The 20,667-nt window shown below is 35.4% G+C and overlaps 1 protein-coding gene, 1 long non-coding RNA gene and 1 pseudogene across 2 annotated transcripts; all 3 read right to left on the minus strand.

Moving 5' to 3' along the window:
- Positions 1-5,559: 5,559 nt before the first annotated feature.
- On the minus strand, positions 5,560-7,383 carry LOC145607984 (protein CANDIDATE G-PROTEIN COUPLED RECEPTOR 7 pseudogene; annotated as a pseudogene).
- A 3,919-nt stretch (positions 7,384-11,302) lies between these two features.
- Positions 11,303-15,173, minus strand: LOC145609293 (uncharacterized). Its single transcript, XR_014106000.1, has 2 exons — positions 14,621-15,173; positions 11,303-11,412 (listed from the first exon to the last, which is right to left on the minus strand). It is a non-coding gene; the product is annotated as an uncharacterized LOC145609293 (long non-coding RNA).
- A 316-nt stretch (positions 15,174-15,489) lies between these two features.
- Positions 15,490-20,161, minus strand: LOC145609126 (GRF1-interacting factor 2-like). Its single transcript, XM_081664680.1, has 4 exons — positions 19,835-20,161; positions 19,539-19,615; positions 16,257-16,347; positions 15,490-16,180 (listed from the first exon to the last, which is right to left on the minus strand). Exons 1-4 carry the CDS (start codon positions 19,994-19,996, stop codon positions 15,887-15,889), a joined length of 624 nt encoding a protein of 207 aa, XP_081520806.1. The 5' UTR covers positions 19,997-20,161; the 3' UTR covers positions 15,490-15,886.
- Positions 20,162-20,667: the final 506 nt, after the last annotated feature.

The raw sequence follows: 20,667 nt of genomic DNA on the forward strand, positions 1-20,667 counted from the left end.
TCGAAATGGTGGGATTTGTTCTGGTGCTTGGCGTGGGGTATTTGGTTGAAACGCAACTCGTGGGTTTTTGAGAAGAAATCTATTGCTGACCATATTGTTCTTCATAAGGCTGCTAGTGTCGTGGGGGAATATGAGGAGGCTATGGTGTTATGCGCTGCTGGGCTGCCATCTCAGAGCTTTGGTGCTGTCTGGAAAGCACCTCCTGCTGGTACGTACAAGTTAAATTCAGATGCTAATTTTAGCAGTAGGCAGCAGCTTGGTGTGGGTGGGGTGCTGAGGGATGCAGTAGGAGATGTGGTCGTGGCTGTCTGTTCGAAGCTAAAGGGAAGTTTTGATGTCGAATTAGGGGAAGCTATTGCTCTGCGTTACTGCCTCAAAACTGCCTTGGAGGCTGGCTTTACAAGACTCATTCTTGAAACAGATAACATCAAACTTTTCCACCATTTGAAGAAGGGTGTTACGCTGCCAAATGCTTTTGGTATTGTAGTTAAGGATATATTTCGTTTGTCTAATCTTTGCATTTCTTGTTCCTTCTCTTTTGTGAAAAGAATGGGTAATTGTGTTGCCCATAGTCTAGCTAAGTTAAGTAGCTCTTTTAGTGAGTATCGGGTGTGGTTAGAAGAATATCCCCCGGAAATTCATGTGGTGATTTGTAATGATCTCGAACTTTTGTTGAATTAATAAAGCTAGGCTCGGTTTGGTGTCAAAAAAAAAAGAGTTAAATTTAAAATAACAAAAATAATGTATACATTTGTTAAAAGTGTATAAATTATATTCTTCTATTATTTATAGAAGCCATGATTTTATTCTTATCATCAAGCCTAGAGATAAAAGATTGAAGAGTAAGAATTAATTATGAAACTCTCTAGATTCAAAGAATTGTCATTATTCTCCCTTATCGCCAACACTCCCATCCAACTACCCTTCCACACCCACACAATTTTATGGGAAAATAATATAAATTCAAGTAAATTATTTATGGGAAAATTTTGTTGAAATAATGAAGTGATACTACAATGCCAGTTATACATCAATATTCTTTGTATTTGGTATAAAAGTTTAAAAGTTATGGTAGGTTTTATTTGGAACGCGTATTGTTATGTTAGTATGTATGTTCATGTCCTTATAAAAGACTATATTAATTTAATTGACAAAGTAATAGCTTGTAAATAATAACATGCGAAGTAAAGTTTATGTATTGAAATTTGTCCATGTACTCAATAGATGTCTTTATTAGCCAATTTATATATATAACTTGAAAACACTTAATTAATAACTTATCATGAATATAGAAAAGTTTAAATTAATTTAGGGTTATTAAATGAATTATGGGACCATATCATACATTTGTATGAATTGTGCAAACAATGTTACTAAGAAACACATTTTCACTTTTAATGCAATCACAAATGTCACTTAAACATACACCAACCTTTAATAGTATAAAAACAAAACTATATTAAATTATCCATAATAATTGACGTGAAAGCTTCAAATTCTAGTTAAGAGATCATTTTATTAACAATGTACTAATCCACTAATAATATGATGCTATCTAAAGATAATAAAGCGAGCAGAGACAAAAAGAATAATTAAGTATTTCCCGTAATTAGTTTCATAGCCTTAATTAACCCTTATTAAAATTTTCGAAATTGTGTTAACTAGCTAGCTAAAGGGATACGATCATACTACAAGTATGCCTTAGGGCCTGTTCATATTTACTTAATTTCAGTTCAGTTCAGTTTAGTTCAGTTCAGCTCCAATCAGTTCAGCTCTTAATTTCCCTCTCACATAAAATATTCATTTCAGCTCAATTCAGTTCAGTTCCAATCAGTTCAGTTCAGTTCAGTAAATGTGAACAGACCCTTAGTTTATAATGCATAGGACCACAATGGCCCCATAACTTTGACGTGGTTCTTATGTTATACTCTAATTTGAAGCAATATTTTCCTTATAAAATATAAATTAAAATAAAATTAAATAGGTGGTTGGATGTATTTTGACAAAGGAACAGATTCAATATATCATTTTCTCTCTTTCTCAAATCTCAATCCCCCTTATTGCTTATGTCTTGATCTCAAAGATTTACCGGACCACAAGCATGTGATTCTGTACTGCCTTTGATATAATTGAAGAGAGAAACACTTCATAGGAAGGACATAATTATGTATGTGTTTTTATTCTTCTACCCTTATTAGCTTTATTTTTTTATGAGTAAATATCAAGTTATTAAAGCATTCTTTTTCAAGCATTATAATTTTTTGGTCCTAACTCCTAAGTTTTCAATCAATAATATACTACTTTTATGGAACATAACACCAAATATCCCAACCACTAAGGGAAGGATTTTAATAAAATCTTATTACACGTACATCATTCGTATCTTTGTAGGTGTATTTGTTTTGTTGTATAAAGATGGAGCCGAGTCACATAACAATTATGTAGATCAATATTGATCTTATGTCTTGAATACTTAGTAATGATAGATCGATTTAGCTTAGCTAACATTCATGAATCGACTAAAAAGATTTACAATAAGTGAGCTACTTTTGAGATATGCAAGCTAATACGAATTAAAATTATTCTGCACTTCAAACTTTAAGGTGCTTAAATAGTTAAATTTTGTGATTTGGACTAGATATAAGATGATGACAAATATACTGAGATCTATGTATGAAACTATGTTTAGTGTTTCTTCATGAAAGGTAATAATTGCAAGATATAATATTATTGTGTTCATACTAGATCAACCTAAACTAGTAGCTCATAAATTATTAAGGTGTGATAGATTGATAAGCTAGAAAGTAAAGAAGAGGTCTTAAGCTATGCTTGCTTGACAACTTTTTCAATACAATCTTACAAGGTACATAGTACATTAGTACCATTCCATGATTATTCATTTCACAATTAATTTAGGTAGGTTATAAAGGGTAAAATGAAGGTCCGTGGCCAGATGAGTTATACGATTAGTACCTGATCTAAAGCGATCGATCAATGAAAAATATTGGTCACTAAAATGAAATTATAACCAATAACCTTAGACAATAAAACTTAAAATTTTCCGAAAATAAAGTGGGCATTAGTGACATTACACTCAACCACCCTCTCCCCTCTTCAAAAGAAAAAGAGTGTGTTAGATGCAAGTCATGCAAGTGGCAAAGATAAAGCCATACAAGGTCGCTATAACCCACCTTATACTTGTTATATTGTGATTTTGCAAACTAAATAATGCTAAAGAGTGAAGTGTTTGTTTTCACTTTAACATAATTAAGGGTCAAATTTTAGGTCCACCTTCTTACAAGATAGTGACTATTCAAACCAAAAAAAAAAAAAAAGATCAATTTTAGTGATTAGTGACATGCAACCAACCAAATTAAATGAGTTGTAGTATATGATTAATAATCCATGAAAAATATGTATCATCCCCCATTATTTTCTAGTAAAGTTAAATTGCACTATTTCAGGCTAATAATACAATGTCTAATAATGAAATACTAGTATTTCCTCTTTTTTTTTTTTTTTTTGTGCAAATTTCACTACTTTGTTTAAGAAATGATATACTGTAATACTTTATACTAGGCTGGTTATTGAGTCGGGTTAATTTTTTATAAGTCTAATATTAACACACGATTTTACAAGAAATTTTTTATAAAATACCCGGGAATTCATTTCAAACACTATTGATGATTGACAAACATCTACTAATATGTTTGGAAGGACAAGATGAACAAACTTTCCTTTGGGTCTGGGTTACATGCAGAAGCCTGTGAATATGGACCCTCTTCAATTGTACGTGATTAATACATCAATGTGTTACCCATGAAGGAAACAGCTGGATGTTCTTGAACAAAAATTTAATTTGTGCATTCAACAATCGAACCCGTTTCGAAAACGAAAGCTAAGCCTTAATAATGTAGCCAAATACTTCTCTTCCATGATCCCAGGGTGAAGAAAACTATGGCCATTTTTCTTGTGACTTGTGGCCCTAGTTAGGGTGCTTCATTACCCTGATAGTCCCACAGCCATGAATTATATATCGGCTTGGCGCGCTGTCCGGGAATCCTAAGTTTACCCTGGTATGGACAATAGCTAGAGGATGAATTTTGAGTGTCCTTGGTTACATGGCGCCAAAGCATGCAGATGACCCGAGCGCCCTACGTAGTAATTGAATAATTGTCTTTTTACTAGGTAAGGTGATAATTTGAGCACCTATGTCCCTTTAATTGCAACAAACGCCTAAGATTTCATTGATGAATATGAACACTTATTAAGAGAAAACAAGTACAAGAATGAAGGAATAAGTGGTGTAGGCTTGAATTCGTCACTTGATGATTCAAATGGTTTATAATTATTTTCCATGAAACTTGATCCAAGTTATTATTTAAGCTCTTTCTTCACCTCGATACCTTGACTCAGTACACATTATATGAATACACCTCTACAATGAGGTTCTTCACAGTCCAAAATTGAGCTCCAATAGGTTATATCAAACGATTTTGTCAAAGGGAAAAGTCAAAACGCATGAATTAATTAAATCAAGCTCCGACAAAGTAGACAGAGAAAGAAGCCGCACAAAGTCGTTCTAAGTTACGTACTGCCCTAATGAAAATGGTTTTCCGAATTGTTTAGCCATAACCCAAACTATACCTTAATACGAAGTACTTTCTTATTTTGGGCTCTTGGGCCAAAAGAAATTAGTAACCTCGGAGTGAACTTGACTTAAGAGGTACTCTGTATCTAAAAAGCCCACAGTACTTTAGAGAACTCAATTGTCATATCTTAAGGAAACCTGAATATGAGGCCATCTCTGTGGAGTGTGGACTCAATTGACTCATTGCAAATATCTTCTTCCACCTCCTACACATAATATAACCCGACAAACTTGGAACTACTGAATTTGTTCTATGATTTATCTTACTCCATATCAGTGAGCTTCAAAGCATTCACAACGCTCAAACTGAGTACAGCCCTTCTGTCTTTTACTCGCAATGGGAGTGAAAGAGCCTTACAATATAGGAATGAAAGGAGCTCAACTGAGACCTGACCACTTGAATACCTTATACTTATTCCTATGTCCATAGTCCACCAGCACTCCAGCAGTAAGCAAACAATTTTAGCTTTGTGGACTGCTGCTTCTGATATCTATTTCTCGGAAGGTTTTGTAAGCAGAGATTGAATGATAAAATGATGAGAACCAGTTTGCAGTTCCATTTAATAGTAGTACGGAGTAAGAAGGACCAGGCACTAACTTTGGGCGATATCAGTCAGAATATTGTCTGATACACACAAGAAGATAGGCAGAAACAGAAACTTGAACATTTCACCCGATTAAACTCGATGTAACCAAAATTTTACACAGGAAGAATCATACTGATGTACTACATATGAATGCTGTGATTCATGACTTGAAACAATCTGAAATGCAAAATAGGTAATGTAGTTCCTCAGAAAGTTAAGTTGACAAGCAAAACCAGAGTACAATAGGAGACCAATGAATCAAATCAAAAAGGTATTTGAATCTCCACAACAAGAAGGGGTAACAAGGACAACCACCATAGGTAAAAGAATGCTAAGAATCTGTAACTTCCATATATATATAATCAGTGGAAACATCAAATGGTTTTTGTAAATTGTACTCACATTACAATGTTACATACACTACTACTAGTGTGACAACATAAACTACCTAAGTACCTAGCTTACAATACAAACATAAACTTTCAGCAAAAAATAGTACAGAAACACAGATACTACAATACAAACAGATAAGATAGTACAATACCAACATAGAAGTTGATCCGTCGCTTGGTTAAGAAGCACAAGATATCAGCACAAAATTGAGCATCCAATTTGAAAGCTGCACCTCCCTACTCCCTAAGCCACACCACCAAAAGCACCACAACACTCTGAAAAGAGCATGACAAAAAAAATGCACTCTTTTCAGTTTTCACAATTCAAATTCATCTGAATCATCTCCTTCCATCTTCAACATTTCAGCAGCAGCCTCTTCTTCCTCATCATCAATAGCAAAGTACGGATTACACGACTTAGGCCTGAAATTATACCCCGTAAACAGATAAAACGCAAGAGTACCCAATTCACCAGCAACCACACTAGTCCACTGATACCGGTAATTCGTGATGGTCTCCAACCCATAAACAATCACCCTTGTAAAATAGATATAACAAATCACCACAACATAGTAATGCCTAAACAATGTCAGCTTCATCAAGTTAACCGCGGCCTTCCCATCACTCGTAGCAGCCTCCCTAAGATTCCTAATCGACCAAACGATAGGGAACAACACGGCACAACAACAAACAATATCGACGAACAAAAACACTTGCATCCAAGCATCCGACTCCCCACCATACGGCCCGGTCTCATCAATGACAACCTGAGCTACATTAGCAACTACTTGAAGTGGGATCACAATCATTAAAACCTTCTTCTCCTTATCTTGTAAAAAGGGTTTCAAAAACGACCAACCAGTTCCAATTAACACAATCAAAGTAAACAAAGTAATACCCTTTAAAAAGCTAAAAATGTAGAACAAAACATCCCAACCATGAGCACTTCCAGTTTTTTTAATATAAGATTTATCTTCAGCTTCACACAACAAATTCAATCCTTTCAATACAAGAACAGCAAGCATAAAGTAATGAATTCGATAAATTACTTCTCTTTTCGAGAAAAGGGTATAAACCCAGATCAAAATTAGGGTAAAATAAATCAGGGAAAAATTGAAGTAAATTGAGGGAAGATTAGACTTACCTGCTGAAAGATAATCACGAATTAACAACGATTTACCTTCTAAATTATACATAGAAGAGTGAACATCCATTGAAACATGAAGATAAGGGATACAATTAGCGAAAACTAGGGTATACAGATTCGGGTCAGATATTTGAATTGAGACATTAAAACGGGTAAGTCCGCCATTGTTGAGGCGATCAAAGGAAAAAACGGGTTTTATAAGATCCGATTGAAGGGCACAAACGATGTCGTTTTGATCGAGTTGATCGACGACATGGTACCAAGAATCGCGAGTAGAGAGGAAGAATCCGACAAGGGAGAGATCGTTGGGGTTGGGTTTAGGGTTCGTGGGAAGGGTAGTTTGGTCATTTTGATGGAGTCGGAGAGAGAGGAGGGTGACGTTGAGGTCGAGTTTTCCGGTGTGGGTGAACCCGAATTCGTCGAATGGGATGATGGGTCGTGAGTCGGATCGGATCTCGGCGAATCGGATTTCGGCGAAGGTTAGGGTTAGAGTTAGGAGGAGAGAGAAAGTTAGGAGGTGAGTGTGAGGTGAGGAAATCGCCATTGTTGTGATAGAAGAAGCTCACTGCAACAGCAGTAGTTTTTTTTTTTTTTTTTTTTTTTTTTTTTTGAAACGCTGCAACAGCAGTAGTTGAGCAATAATTGAGTCGTGGAGATTTTGTGTTGTTTTATTTTTTGCTGTAGGAGAAATTATCAGTGGTCAAGCTCCAATTTTGGTCAAATCACTCAAATGCAATTATGATTTCAAACCTCCTTATATGATCCAGGAGTTATCCAACGCATTCAATTTAGGAAAATTTGTCAAGAATAAGTCAACCTTTGCGTGATTAGCTTATAATAAACCAACATTTAGATTAACTCAAAATAAGTCGACTTTTAAGGGTATTTTCATTTAATAGGCCAAATGACCTACGACCTACGAAACAGGTCATTTTTTTAATTAAAAATTTAAATTTAATGTTATTTTAGTATATTAAATTTAATTAATTATAATTTATATTAAATAAACAAAATTACAAAAATTCAAAAAAAAAAAAAAAACCAGCCAGCCCTTTCCCCTACGGACCTACCAACTGCCAGCTCCCGCCATCTGTTGGCGCCGGCGACCACCTCCCTACCCCGGCGCCGGTGACCCCTATCCCCTCTCTTTTCCCAACCCACGAATTCTCTCTCCTCTTCTTCCTCCTAAACACCATCACTTCCTTCACTCTCACCACCTCAACACATCGCTGCCGCCGTCAACCGCCATAAAATCGCCTCCGTTCGACTCATTCGCAATATCTGTTTTGCGTTCATCACGAGCTGGGTATTCGTTGAATCGATCTCTGTTTCATCCACTTTCTCTCTCATCACCTCTGCGCTTTCCCCTTCTCCTCCTGCTGAGTTCGGTGAACCGCTAAACGACCAGTAATAAGGTGGTTTACTGGTTTTTGGGGCTGGGTTTAGGGTTTGGGGTTCGGTTAGGGTTTGGGAGTTGGGTTTAGGGACGGGAATGGGGAAAGGGAGGGGATGTGGCAGCCGGCGACGAAGGAGGAAGATGGTCTCTGGCCGCCAGCCGCTGGAAGGGGGAGTGGACTAGCAGTTGGTAGTGGCTGGGGTTTTTCATTTTTATTTTAATTTTTTGTTTATTTTAATTGTAATTTTTTAAATAATCAATTAAAAAATAAATTTTAATTATTTTTTTTAAATAGGACCAACCACATAATGACACATGTCATATTTAACCTTAACAACCGGTTACCTTCTAATCTAACAGGTTTTGACCCATTTTGAAAAGATATATAATAAAGGTCGACTTATTTTGAGATAATTGAAAGCTTGACTTATTTTGAGCTAACCACGCAAAGGTTGACTTATTCTTGACAAATTTTCCTTCAATTTACTACTAACCAGAAATCGTGTATTATAGGCTTATAGTCTTCATATTGGCCAATTTTCCACTTATTTTAACCCGAAAATAAAAATTGCCGACATGCTTACCATGGACCCTAATACACCCCGGGAGTCTATTTGGGTGGGTGCAACTATCCGATATGTCTTTAAACGGTCAATTTACCCGTTCGCACCTTGCACCAATTTAGTGAACTTAAGCCTACCACGGACATTTATGACAACATATAATGGTCATATATGATTCCAAATAGCATTATATGACCCTCAGATAGTCAGATGTATTCCCTAAGATCTCAACAATTTTCGCCACGGGACCCCTTAACCTCCAAAATTCCTCAATAAGCGTGGATAATAGCCTTCAATTTTGGAATTTTTTGATCTTTTTTCGCCCGGAAATAAAAATTGTCGAGATGTTAACCATGGTCCCTAATACCCTCCACGAGCCCATTTGGGTTGATAAAACCATTCAATATGTCTTTAAACAGGTCAAATTAATCGATTACAACTTGCACTGATTTCATAAAATCAAGCTACACCATGGACATTTATGAAAACATATAATGGTCATATATGGTTCCAAATGTCATTAAATGACCCTTAGATGTATCCCCTAGGATCTCAACACTTTTCGCCAGTAGGCTCCGTAACCTCCAAAATTCCTCAAAAAGCGTGGATAATAGCCTTCAATTTTGGAGTTTTTTTTACCTTTTTTCGTCCGAAAATAAAAATTGACAAGATGTTTACCATGGTCCCTAATATCCTCTAGGAGCCTATTTGGGTGATAAAACCATCCAATATGCCTTTAAACAGTCAATTTAATCAATTACAACTTGCACTGATTTCATACAATCAAGCTACACCACGGACATTTATGATAACATATAGTGGTCATATATGGATCCAAACAACATTATATGACCCTGAGATGTATCCCCTAGGTTCTCGACAATTTTCGCCACCGGGTCCTGTAACGTCCAAAATTCCTCAAAAAGCGTGGATAATAGCCTTCAATTTTGGAATTTTTAGACATTTTTTCACCCGGAAATAAAAATTGTCGAGATGATTACCGTGGACCCTAATAACCTCTAGGAGCCCATTTGGGTGGATAAAACCATCCAATATGCCTTTAAATAGTCAATTTAATCGATTACAACTTGCACTGATTTCATACAATAAAGCTACACCACGGACATATATGACAACATATAATGGTCATATATGGTTCCAAACGGAATTATATGACCCTGAGATGTATCCCCTAGGATCTCAACACTTTTCGCTACCGGGCACCGTAACCTCCAAAATTTCTCAAAAAGCGTGGATAATAGCCTTCAATTTTGGAATTTTTTGACCTTTTTCGCCCGAAAATGAAAATTGTCGAGATATTTACCATGGTCCCTAATACCCTCCAGGAGCCCATTTGGGTGGATAAAACCATCCAATATGCCTTTAAACAGTCAATTTAATCGATTACAACTTGCACTGATTTCATGAAGTTACACCACGGACATTTATGACAACATATAATGGTCATATATGGTTCCAAACGTCATTATATGACCCGGATATGTAACCCCTAGCATATCAAGATTTTCTGATACCGGGTCCCGAAACCTCCAAAATTTCTCAAAAAACATGGATAATATCCTTGTCTTTTTTTTGGGCCGAAAATAAAATTTGCCGAGATGATTAACATGGACCCTAATACTCTCTGGGACATAAATATGTTTCATAATCTGTACTTATATCTGGAATTAAAGATATTCATAGTTGAAGTTATTGTTGATACTCCATACACATATTAATTTTTGTCAATTATTTATCGCTCAAGTGATGTTGATTAAGGTTTAGACAATTGAGTTATTGTCTCATTGCTTCCATCTTGATTTTACGAAGTATTGTACTAGTATTACACTGGCTAGAAGGATCACCAAGCACAGCAGCTCTTCTATACACAGCAATCCTATCTTCTCTTCTGACCATTTCCCAACAAACCATGTCCACATCCGATCATCCATCATAGGCTCATAGCTACGCTCGAACATATACCACACCTTACCAAGAAATGACTCCAATGCCTTCTTTAAGTTGGCCTGAACTCCGGTACGTCCATGTTTATCCGTTTACACAATGCTATGTTATAAACGGATAAGCCAAAGCTTAGAAATAGAGTTTATGTGGCTTTTTTTACTGCCAAAACGAAGTCGTGGTGTAGTTGGTTAGCACGTCAGTCGAACACACTGAAGGTCTCCAGTTCGAGTCCAGGTGACACCTTTCACCAGTTATGAGTCTTGAAGTTGCATAAACAATACAGTATATCCGCAACTCTCCAGCATCGACTGTAGTTTTGTTAGCACATTAAAATGGTAAATTGGACAAGATGCAATTTTCATTAGAAAAAACTACTGTCCTCCAATGACAGCCTCTGACAGTTGATACATAAGTGTAATAATAGAGCACAACCAACTCCATGACAATAAACACAACTGCCTGATTAACAAAGAGAAAATAGGTCATGATTATTATTTATACTTCAGGGGAAAAACAACCCTTCTATGAGCCTCGTTTTGAAATGGTATTCAAGAAAAATCGCTGCATCTGACAGTGTACAACATCAGAATCAGTCAAAAACCTCTACGACGTTTATTCTGTTGCTTCCACTTCTTGTTGAGGAGTTTCAGGTTGTTTTAACTTCTCCAGAGCAGAGACACGCGTATCCAGAGAATCGTGGAGACGTTTCATCTAAAGAAGCAAAAGAAAGAGTTAGAGTATGAACTTGCATTTAAATAAACTACGGAGTAACTTTTTCACAAAATTACAGCAAATTATCAAAAGGCTTGGCTAAAAGAGAATGTCCATAACGGCCCTCATCTAAACAACTGCTCAAAAAGTCATCCAGAAAATCAGCTTATCTCTAGTATTCATGTACTAAGCACTTTCTTTCACCATAAGAAATCAAAGTAGGTCAGCCAACATTGGCTATCCATATCTGGCTGTTACAGCCTTGCAGAGCAGAGAGGCGAATAAGCAAAGAAAAGGGAGAGGATGGAGTTTCCTTATGCTGATGCATGATTATTCACAGAGGCCTTCTCACAGGCTTTAATATAAATTAAAAGCTTGTTTAAAAAACAATATAGTAGTGGAGTTTACAGAGCCATCAACACTAAATGGGTATCTGTGACCAAAATTTCAACATCAAAAGCCAATTTCAGATCAGAATAATTGAAGTTCACAGAAGCTTCAGAGAAACAAATTTAGCAAGTCCTGTGAAACACATAACCCCTCTTCTTGTCCCCGTCATACTTCTCAAAAAGTCATTCCAGACAACAAATAAAGCAAAGTAATGTTTTTTTTTTTTTTTTTTTTTGGAGGGGGGGGGGGGGGGGGGGGGGGGTGGGGGGCCGCAGAGGGGGGGTGGGTGCTAGAAGGAAGAAAGAGTTAAGATGCCCATATAGTCTTAATTCTCCTTAGGAAGTGCACATACATCTAACACAATATCAAGGAATGTCATCTATTTTCCTATCAAATAATAATAATTCATGAAATCTACCTGAAATTAGACCAGATTTAAATATTATAGAGAATCATAGCATTTGTTTCATATATTAATAAATAAAAGTATCATTGCTCTATTGAAAGAAGGCCAAAGGTGTTTGGCAAATACCATAAGAGTAAAGAAGCCAAGCAGACTCAAAAAAATTGTCTGTGGCAGCAGATAATCTACTAAGTGCCTCAGATCCAGAAGGTTTAACATGCACAAGCATCAAGTAGAAATCACACATCAAGGCATCAATAACATTACAGCAAGTATACACTTGAAGCACAAAACAAGTAAAAAATTATAAAATCATAAGTCTATCCCAGGATTATGCCAACTGATCACTTAAAAGGACAAAGTGTACAAAATCAGGAAAATAAAGGTTGCCAATAAGTAAAAAGCTACAATTTATACAATACAAAAATCAAAACTGAGCTTCAAAAGCAGTCTAAACCTACAAGAATCATATCAAAAGTTAATTAATCATTTTCTAGTAACAAGTACATATATTCACAAATAATTACAGCAAGAATATCACAACTCACAAATATAGTAAACTAGATACATAGTACTACTTCTATAAAACAAACTCAATAAAGCAATCATCTGACAAGAAATCAAAAAAATCCAGCAACTAATAAAGCACATGTCTCCCAATTGATACGCAAGGTAAGAAGGCATTAATGTCCAAAAAAAAAATTAGCATGGAAGAAAGAGCATGACAATTTCAAATATGACTGATGAAGTGAAGGTATGTATGGATAATAATTTATTTTGTTTGAATCTAGATAACTTTAAAACTCAAAGAGATAGAGCAATATAAAGCAGTCATTCATGATAAGTCACTAAAGGAATGTGCTTGGCAATATTTGGTAGCCTTGACACGTGAGAATGTGAGATATATACTTGCCAAATGACAAACTAAGTAACATTTTTATTTTATTTTTAAATGGGGGATGATAAAACTTCAAATAGTCTGATGGTAGAGAAATTTAGCAATCTACTTTGAACCATGATAAGTTCCAAGGAATTGGAGCCATTGTGCTTAAAATCAGCCCAGAACACAGCTTGGACAAGACAGAACAAGGAGGATAAAAAGGATTTTGAATGCACCTTCCACTTTCCTTCATTAATCAATTGACTGCACCCTCCATTTCCACCAGCGATGAAATCTAAGAAGGTGTCATTTAAGTTAGCTCCTTGTTCCATGTTCACATATTCTAGGCTAAATAAGACCTCATATGGGAATGCAAGAGTTGCTTTCTAAGAGCAACTCCAATGGCAAGCTAATTGCCAAATTAGCTTGCCATGCCACCTAGGATTGCAAAGCTATTCTTTCTTCTAGCTAATTCATACCACAATGGTTAGGCTAATTAGCATTTAGATTTTTCAGTTGTATTTTTTAAATAATTAGTATTTTATTAGAGACAATTAATTTCTAAGCTAATTAGCTTAGTTAAGCTTATTTGCTTGGCATTAGCTTGGCCAAGCTAATTATCAAAGTATCCTCAAATGGTTTGGCTATTAGCTTGAAAATTATTAAAATTGCAAGCTAGTCCCTAAAAGCAACCATTGGAGTTGCTCTTATTCTTCTTCAATAGCTGCCAGACGAACCTACCTACCTAGGCAATATGATCATATACTGCAAGAACCTCCACTTTTCTTCCCTATGAAATAGAGGTCACAATCACCCCCAAAAGATTGAAGACCTCAATGTCCACAATTCAACAAGATCCTCCTTTGTCAGCCCTATTGATGGCCCAACAAGACATAAGCTTCTAAATCCTAAAAATTCCTATGCTAAAAGTATTAGTCTTCAACCTTAGCAACTCATTTACTACTCTAACTCTCAAAATTCCTCAACTGAACAATCCGTCCGACAATCAATGTGCTTTGGAGGGTCAAAATGTAGGTTGCCTTAACCCTAACCAGTCCAAAATCTAGTAATGAGATTGTTTCTGAAAATATATCCCCCTTTAACCTACTCCATATCTGTAAATCAACTACCCAGCATCAGAACTAAGTATAAGAACAACAACTTCCATCTTTCATCATTTTTTGAGCAATGTCTGTCTAGTACAACAACAATAGTCCCAACAAATCATATACCCATTTCAATCAAATAAAAACCCCCATCAAAAACCAATAATTATAAACAAAATCTCCCAAATAAACAGATTATAAGTCAAAATCTTACAATTTCAACTTCAAATACAAAATGAGCAATTCCCATTTTGCCAATTAAGGACAATTAATTCATAGATTAAGCATAAATTGGACATTAATCCAATAATCCCATAACACAATCAAACCCATAAAAAAAAAAAAATACATTAATCTCAAAATTATAAAGGGTATCCAAAAATTCAATCAATTATTAAAATTGAAAAGAGAAATAAAAAAAAGAAAAACCTGGTCAGAGATGGAATGATGGGCAAGCTTGTAATCTTCGTAAAGGATGTAAAGACCAGCAGATGAAGCTACAGCTGCGCCTGCAAAGAAAGAAGCCAACCTTACTCTAAGAACATATCCCATGATTTTCTCTCTCCTCTTCACTTTCTCTCTCTACTGGTTTTTAATTTCTGGGTTTTTTCAGCTTTGGAAATTCGACCCTAATCAAATGTTTTATGAGGCGTTTTTGAGTTCCGCCATTCTTCGATATAATTTCGATTTCTCCTTATTAGAGAAAGACGTGTTCTAACGACGTCGTTTTCACTTTACTTTTTTTTTGTTTTTGTAATTTCTTTTTTCATAAGTTTTTTTTTTTTTTTTTCCCCTTTTAAAGTGCTTAAGGTGATTTTGAATTTGATTGATTCTAGTCTACCAATAGAAACTGTAGTGTTATTTGAGCAAATGAGCATTGAAATTTTGCAAAAAAAAACACCTTAAACGAGGCTTATTTTTTCGAAAATACCATAGTACTTTAGGAGTATATAATACTAATTGCCCAATAAGAATCAAAACAATTCTTTTGTTCCTCTAAAAAAAATCTACGGAGTATATATAGTATTGTGTTCCTCAATTAGGTTCATGGGATGAGGTACTTGATTTTATGCTTTTTTTTATTAAATAACACTTCGTAGTTTACAAGCGTGCTAGTCAAGATCGGTAACCTACTTTGGAACGATGAGGAGGTAGGATCAGAATGCATTTGTTCTCCTTTATTTTCTCACGATTAAGTGGATTAACCAAAATGTCAAAAGACTAAACAATAGTTTTTAGTCTAACTAGGAAATAACTCATGATTGATGCTCTAAATTTCTCGGCAACAACCAACCGGGTAATTAGTAATTAGCAACAACACTCAACTGAGCAAGCGAGTCTATGAACAATATTGTTATGCATACAAGACATTTTGTTTAGGCTGCAACATACAAAAGAACAGCCATTCACCGTCTTAGATTTATATATATATATCTATTAGTTGAAGCGTTGACATACATCTAACTCATCTCATTTAATGCAGGCATAACCACCTGCAATCAGCTGATGTACAAGGAAAACCCTTCTATGCAAAATTATTGAACTTGGCAAAGCAAACCAAATTCTTCTATTTGAAATCAGTGAAACCTGCTGGGTTGAAAACTAGTGTAAAGTATTTCTTATCTTTGGACAGCAAAATTTTCACCATAAGCACCCAAGCAGATCCATGATTCTCTAAGCGAGCACCTTGCTACATCACTTCCCATGATCATCACCAGGACCGGCTTCAGAACCATCTTGTCTGTTACGTGCATCCATCATCTGTGTTGGAGCTCCAAAACCAGTGTGGGAAGCAGGGCGTAAACCATTGTTTCCACCCATTCTCATGCCCATGGAACCTGCCATAGATTGTTGGTATTGCATCTGGGGTGACTGCTGGTCAAACGACTGCATGGCAAAGGGCATCCTAGGACCTGCTTGTTGTGGACTAACTGCAGGTTTTGGAGGCGGCATAAAAGGGCCTTGTGGAATGGAAGATTGCATGGGCATCTGAAGAGATTTGGATCATTTAAGTGGAGATGATTTACGCATGTATAACATGAGAAAATATAGCTAGGATACGGACCTGAGGCTGAGAAGGCCCTGTTGATGCTGGCGGCTGAGCATCAGCAATTGCAGCCAGGTACATTAAGTTTTTCTGAAGCTGAGCTTGATACCTAAAATATTCAAATCATAAAACAGGCGCCAAAGGATTTATTTACCCGCATACAAAGTAAAAAATAAAGACCCTTAATTAGATTACAGATAAAGAACAGTCACCAAAAACCAGATTCAAAATACGAAGTATTATCAAACATTTCAGTGAATTTGATATTGCTTTAGTGGTAAGAAGATTAGAACTGTATATCATAAATCACAGGTCATGGATTCAAACCCAAAAGTCTGTTATAGAGACATCTTTACGAGTATCAAATGCTTGTAACAATCCAATCCATATGGTACTAAGTGGAGTGATGCTATTGAGTGAGTGCACTAACGCCACTAAGTGGAGTGTTCATCAGTTACTTTAACCTGTAAGCATGGAAGGATGGAGAAAGAGAAAGAGATCAAGCTCTTTTGTGTGTGTGTATTGTGCTACACCAGGGCTGAAAAAGTCAATTTCCAGGTAACTTCTCTGCATTGGAGCAACCAGACCAAAAAATAAGACTAGAATCGAAACACTTGTGCATATCAAACAATCAAACCGTCACATAGTGATTTTGTTTTTGTCTTAACTTTCACCTTTACACAAACTTATAATGCCACAGACATGACACAGATAGCCAGCTATTCTCACTGGTGACTGGTGACTAGCAGGGCGGTCTCCGACAATTTGGTGGCCCTGTTCTGATTTTTAAAATTGGGCCCTTCAATTTTAGAGGACTATTTTAAAAGGTTAAAAATATTATTATTATTATAAAATGGCTTTTTTTTTTCGAGTACAGTACTACAAATTATTATAGAGCTTAAATATACATAGTAATAAGTTTAATTGCAATTCAATAAAACAACAAACAAAAACTGTTTTATTTAAAAAGTGTCATCCTTCTAATATTTTTTGAAGCAAAATCCACAAATATATCTTCATAATATAAGATGAATTTTAAGGTTTTAGTTTGAAAATGATGGTCTTTTACGAGGAAGAAGGTGAATTTGTAAGGTTATAATTTTTATCTTTTTAAATTATGGGGCCCTAATTTTGGGGGGCCCGGTTCCGTGTGTGAGAAAAAACATGTCTAAAGACGACCCTGCTGGTGAGCTTGACATGCATATCAAATGTGGATGGTTGATCCCAAATTTATTGTCTAACTCTGACATGTGGTGTGCAAGGCTCTAAGAATGACGTATTTGGCTAGTGATTCTTCAATTTAGGCATTTACAAATTAACTTCGGAAACAAATACAAATTAACTTCGGAAACAAATACAAATTAACTTCGGAAACAAAGTGCTAGGAGTCACTACTGGAAATTATTACAGCTCAATAACTTTAGAACCGGGCAGGAAAAACATGAAACCTTTTACCTACTTAAAAAAGGAAGATTGAGGGATGAATTAAGAGGTTTGATAATCAGTTCTTACTTTTTAGGCAATTAAGTAAACTAAGATAGAAATGCTTAGTGTAACAAAATCCTCATCACAAAGTAATGCTTTCAACGACAAAAATAAAACAAGAAAGCCAGTATTCAAGTTTGAACCTATAATTTAAATAATTAAGCAAGGTTTGGCTTAAATAGTATGCTTCATTCAGTTTCCAAAAGATAACTATTAAGCTTGCAACTAAAAATGTGGAATATGTGTTGCGAAAAATAAGAGCAGCAAAAAAAAGAAACATATTGTTCACAATGACTTCCTAATAAATGATCCACAATATTTCTGGATTATGTGCAATGTAATAAAAAATTAAAAACATACGAAGTATATTCTAGTTACACAGGCCAATTGTGAATTTGTGATCTATAATCACCCAAGAAGACATAAATAAGATAGACACAATGACTATAACTGCAGCTGTTCTCATTCAATCAGACACTTGATGGGAAAAGCAATTGACAAACCAAAGAAACTAAATTTCACATAGCATTGCCCTGGTATTGTACATTGGATATTTTCAATGATGATGACAAAAGCAATCGGGTGATCCAGTTTTTTAAAACCAATATGTTTGGGAAAGTTCCATGAAGCTTCTCAAATTACATGGTATTCAAAAGCTGAAAAATCCATCCCAGAAATTTTGTAAGGAATACTCAAATAATTAACACGAATATTAGGTAAAGTCTCACAAAATCCATTAGCATGCAGCTCAAAAAAAGTACCTAGATTTCACTAAAGAACAAATGCAATATACTCGTATACATTGTCAGAACCCTTTCTCAATCTCATAAAGCCTTCCATTCATTGTTTGAAATAAAGTGAGATTTTCTTAGATTTCTAATTTTCAAAACTAAAAATTATCACGTATATGTGCCTCTGAGAAAAGCAAAACCTCGATGTCTTTCTGCAAGCATTCACTTTCTATTCTCTTACAAAGGACCATGCTTATTTACTCTATGGACTAATACAAATACAAGGATAGTCCAAAACAAATTTTATCTAGTAACAAATTGATTTGACCAATTGGCATATAGATGCTTCAACGATTAGAAGCTTGCTTTTTACTTTAGTTTTACCCTTTATTTTTATCACAAAGTGATAAAACAGATGTAAAGTCATCTACGTCCTACAACAATGTTTGTTTCTTCTAAGTTCTAACTATTGGTATACATTTGTAGTTTGGCAACATATACTAGTTCATCTACCGAAATGAGAAAATCAAGAATGCGAACATCCAGTTTCTTAAACTTCTTTTATAATTAACTAAGCTCGTGATTCACCGGAACCGTAATCATCAAAAAATCCTAATTTGGGACATCCACCTTCTTACAAGACATCTATGTTGGCATAAGCTAAAAGCAGAAACATATAGAGCATAAAAAAGAAATTGCACCTTCCGGTCATTACTAGAAACATAGCTGATGATTAAACTTAACTAGTGTGCAAAAGCTTATACCCAATTTCCATATTTTACACCACTTTCTTTTAAATACACTAAGCAAGAAAAGCAATGTCAAAGAGCATAATCAACTCAAAATCACCTCCCCTTTTGCAAACAAACATCTTCATGTCACCTTCTTTTCAATTTTATCTCTCATTTCATCATCATAGATCAACCAGCAACAATTAATGATACAAATATCCATTTTGAAAACAATTAATTCATTCTACAGCATAAAGAGAGACAAGATTGTGTTCAAAATTAATCACACAACTCAAATTGGAAAAACTGAAATTAAAAATTACCAAAAAATTAAGCACATAAAAGCAACTTACTGGGCACACTCATTGATTTTCCCCATGTTCTGACTTTCCATAATTGCCAAAATCAGCTGCTTATTCTCATCCAGATACTGAATCAAAATCACAGTAATTACAAAATGTAAAAAATTACAGTAGCAAGAAAATATATCTTTAAACAAAAATTAAAGAAGACTTTACAAAGAATATAATAAATGCTCAATGCCCAGTTGCCCATTAATTGAAAAAACACTAAAAACATTTATTTTAGATTTTTTAAGTTAAAAAACTCAAATACCCAGACTCAGATTTAAAGAACAAAAAAAGGGTACCTTTTGAATTTGCTCGGTAGTGATGATAATGGTAGGTTGTGAAGACGGGATGTTAAACATTTGAGGTTGTTGCTGTTGTTGGTGTTGTTGTTGCTGCTGCTGCTGCTGCTGCTGCTGCTGTTGTTGCTGCTGGTGTTGTAGTTGTTGCTGGTGTTGCTGCATCTTTGGGAGTGTGGAAGAAAACTGTGAAAACCTAAAAAAAAAAAAAAACAAAAAAAGAAAGGGCGCAGAAAATCCAGGGATTGGCAGAGTAAATGTCGGGGACTTTGCGGGGTTAAGAAGAGAGAGAAAAAGGAGAGGGGTTAGCAAAGGCGGCAGTGGCAGACGATACCAAATTGAAGTTTACATCATCTTAATTTTTAAAACACTATGGATTTTGAGAATCTAACCACTCCCTCCTAAAGTCCCAAGTCATAAGCATGATGGGCCGGTCTCCGTCGGCACAACATGGTTCGACACGAAAAAAATTGTGGTATGGCAACAGCTTAGAATAGCCACAGCATATTATTGTGTATTCGAGTTATGTTCAAATCTGAGGCTGTCTAATTGATATTTTATTTTCAAAGGCGCATGACTAAAGTATAACATTGTCAACATAGTTCGCCATGGCACCATAAAACTCACAAAGTTAATTATAATTTGGTTTATATACGCAACCATGACATTATAGCATGCTACAGCCAAGGTTGGGCCACCAGCCCACCATTGTGAAAAATGGAAACACACATACCTATTGGGCTCATTCATAAATTGGGCATATGTTCCTATGTTTTTTAATGTCTACCAAACAACTACTTATAATGTTTCTATATGAGCATGTGATACCGAGTACG

Source organism: Chenopodium album, chromosome 23 (assembly GCF_948465745.1).
Source record: "Chenopodium album chromosome 23, dcCheAlbu1.1, whole genome shotgun sequence".
Taxonomy (NCBI): Eukaryota; Viridiplantae; Streptophyta; class Magnoliopsida; order Caryophyllales; family Amaranthaceae; genus Chenopodium; species Chenopodium album.

What these genes read in the sequence shown, in the direction of transcription:
- LOC145609126 (XM_081664680.1), bottom strand. Translation starts at nt 19,996, where the DNA reads ATGCAGCAACACCAGCAACAACTACAACACCAGCAGCAACAACAGCAG. An exon ending in CTACCGAGCAAATTCAAAAG is followed by an intron (nt 19,616 to 19,834) that starts GTACCCTTTTTT and finishes ATTTTGATTCAG; the next exon opens with TATCTGGATGAGAATAAGCA. An exon ending in CAGGGCCTTCTCAGCCTCAG is followed by an intron (nt 16,181 to 16,256) that starts GTCCGTATCCTA and finishes AAATCTCTTCAG; the next exon opens with ATGCCCATGCAATCTTCCAT.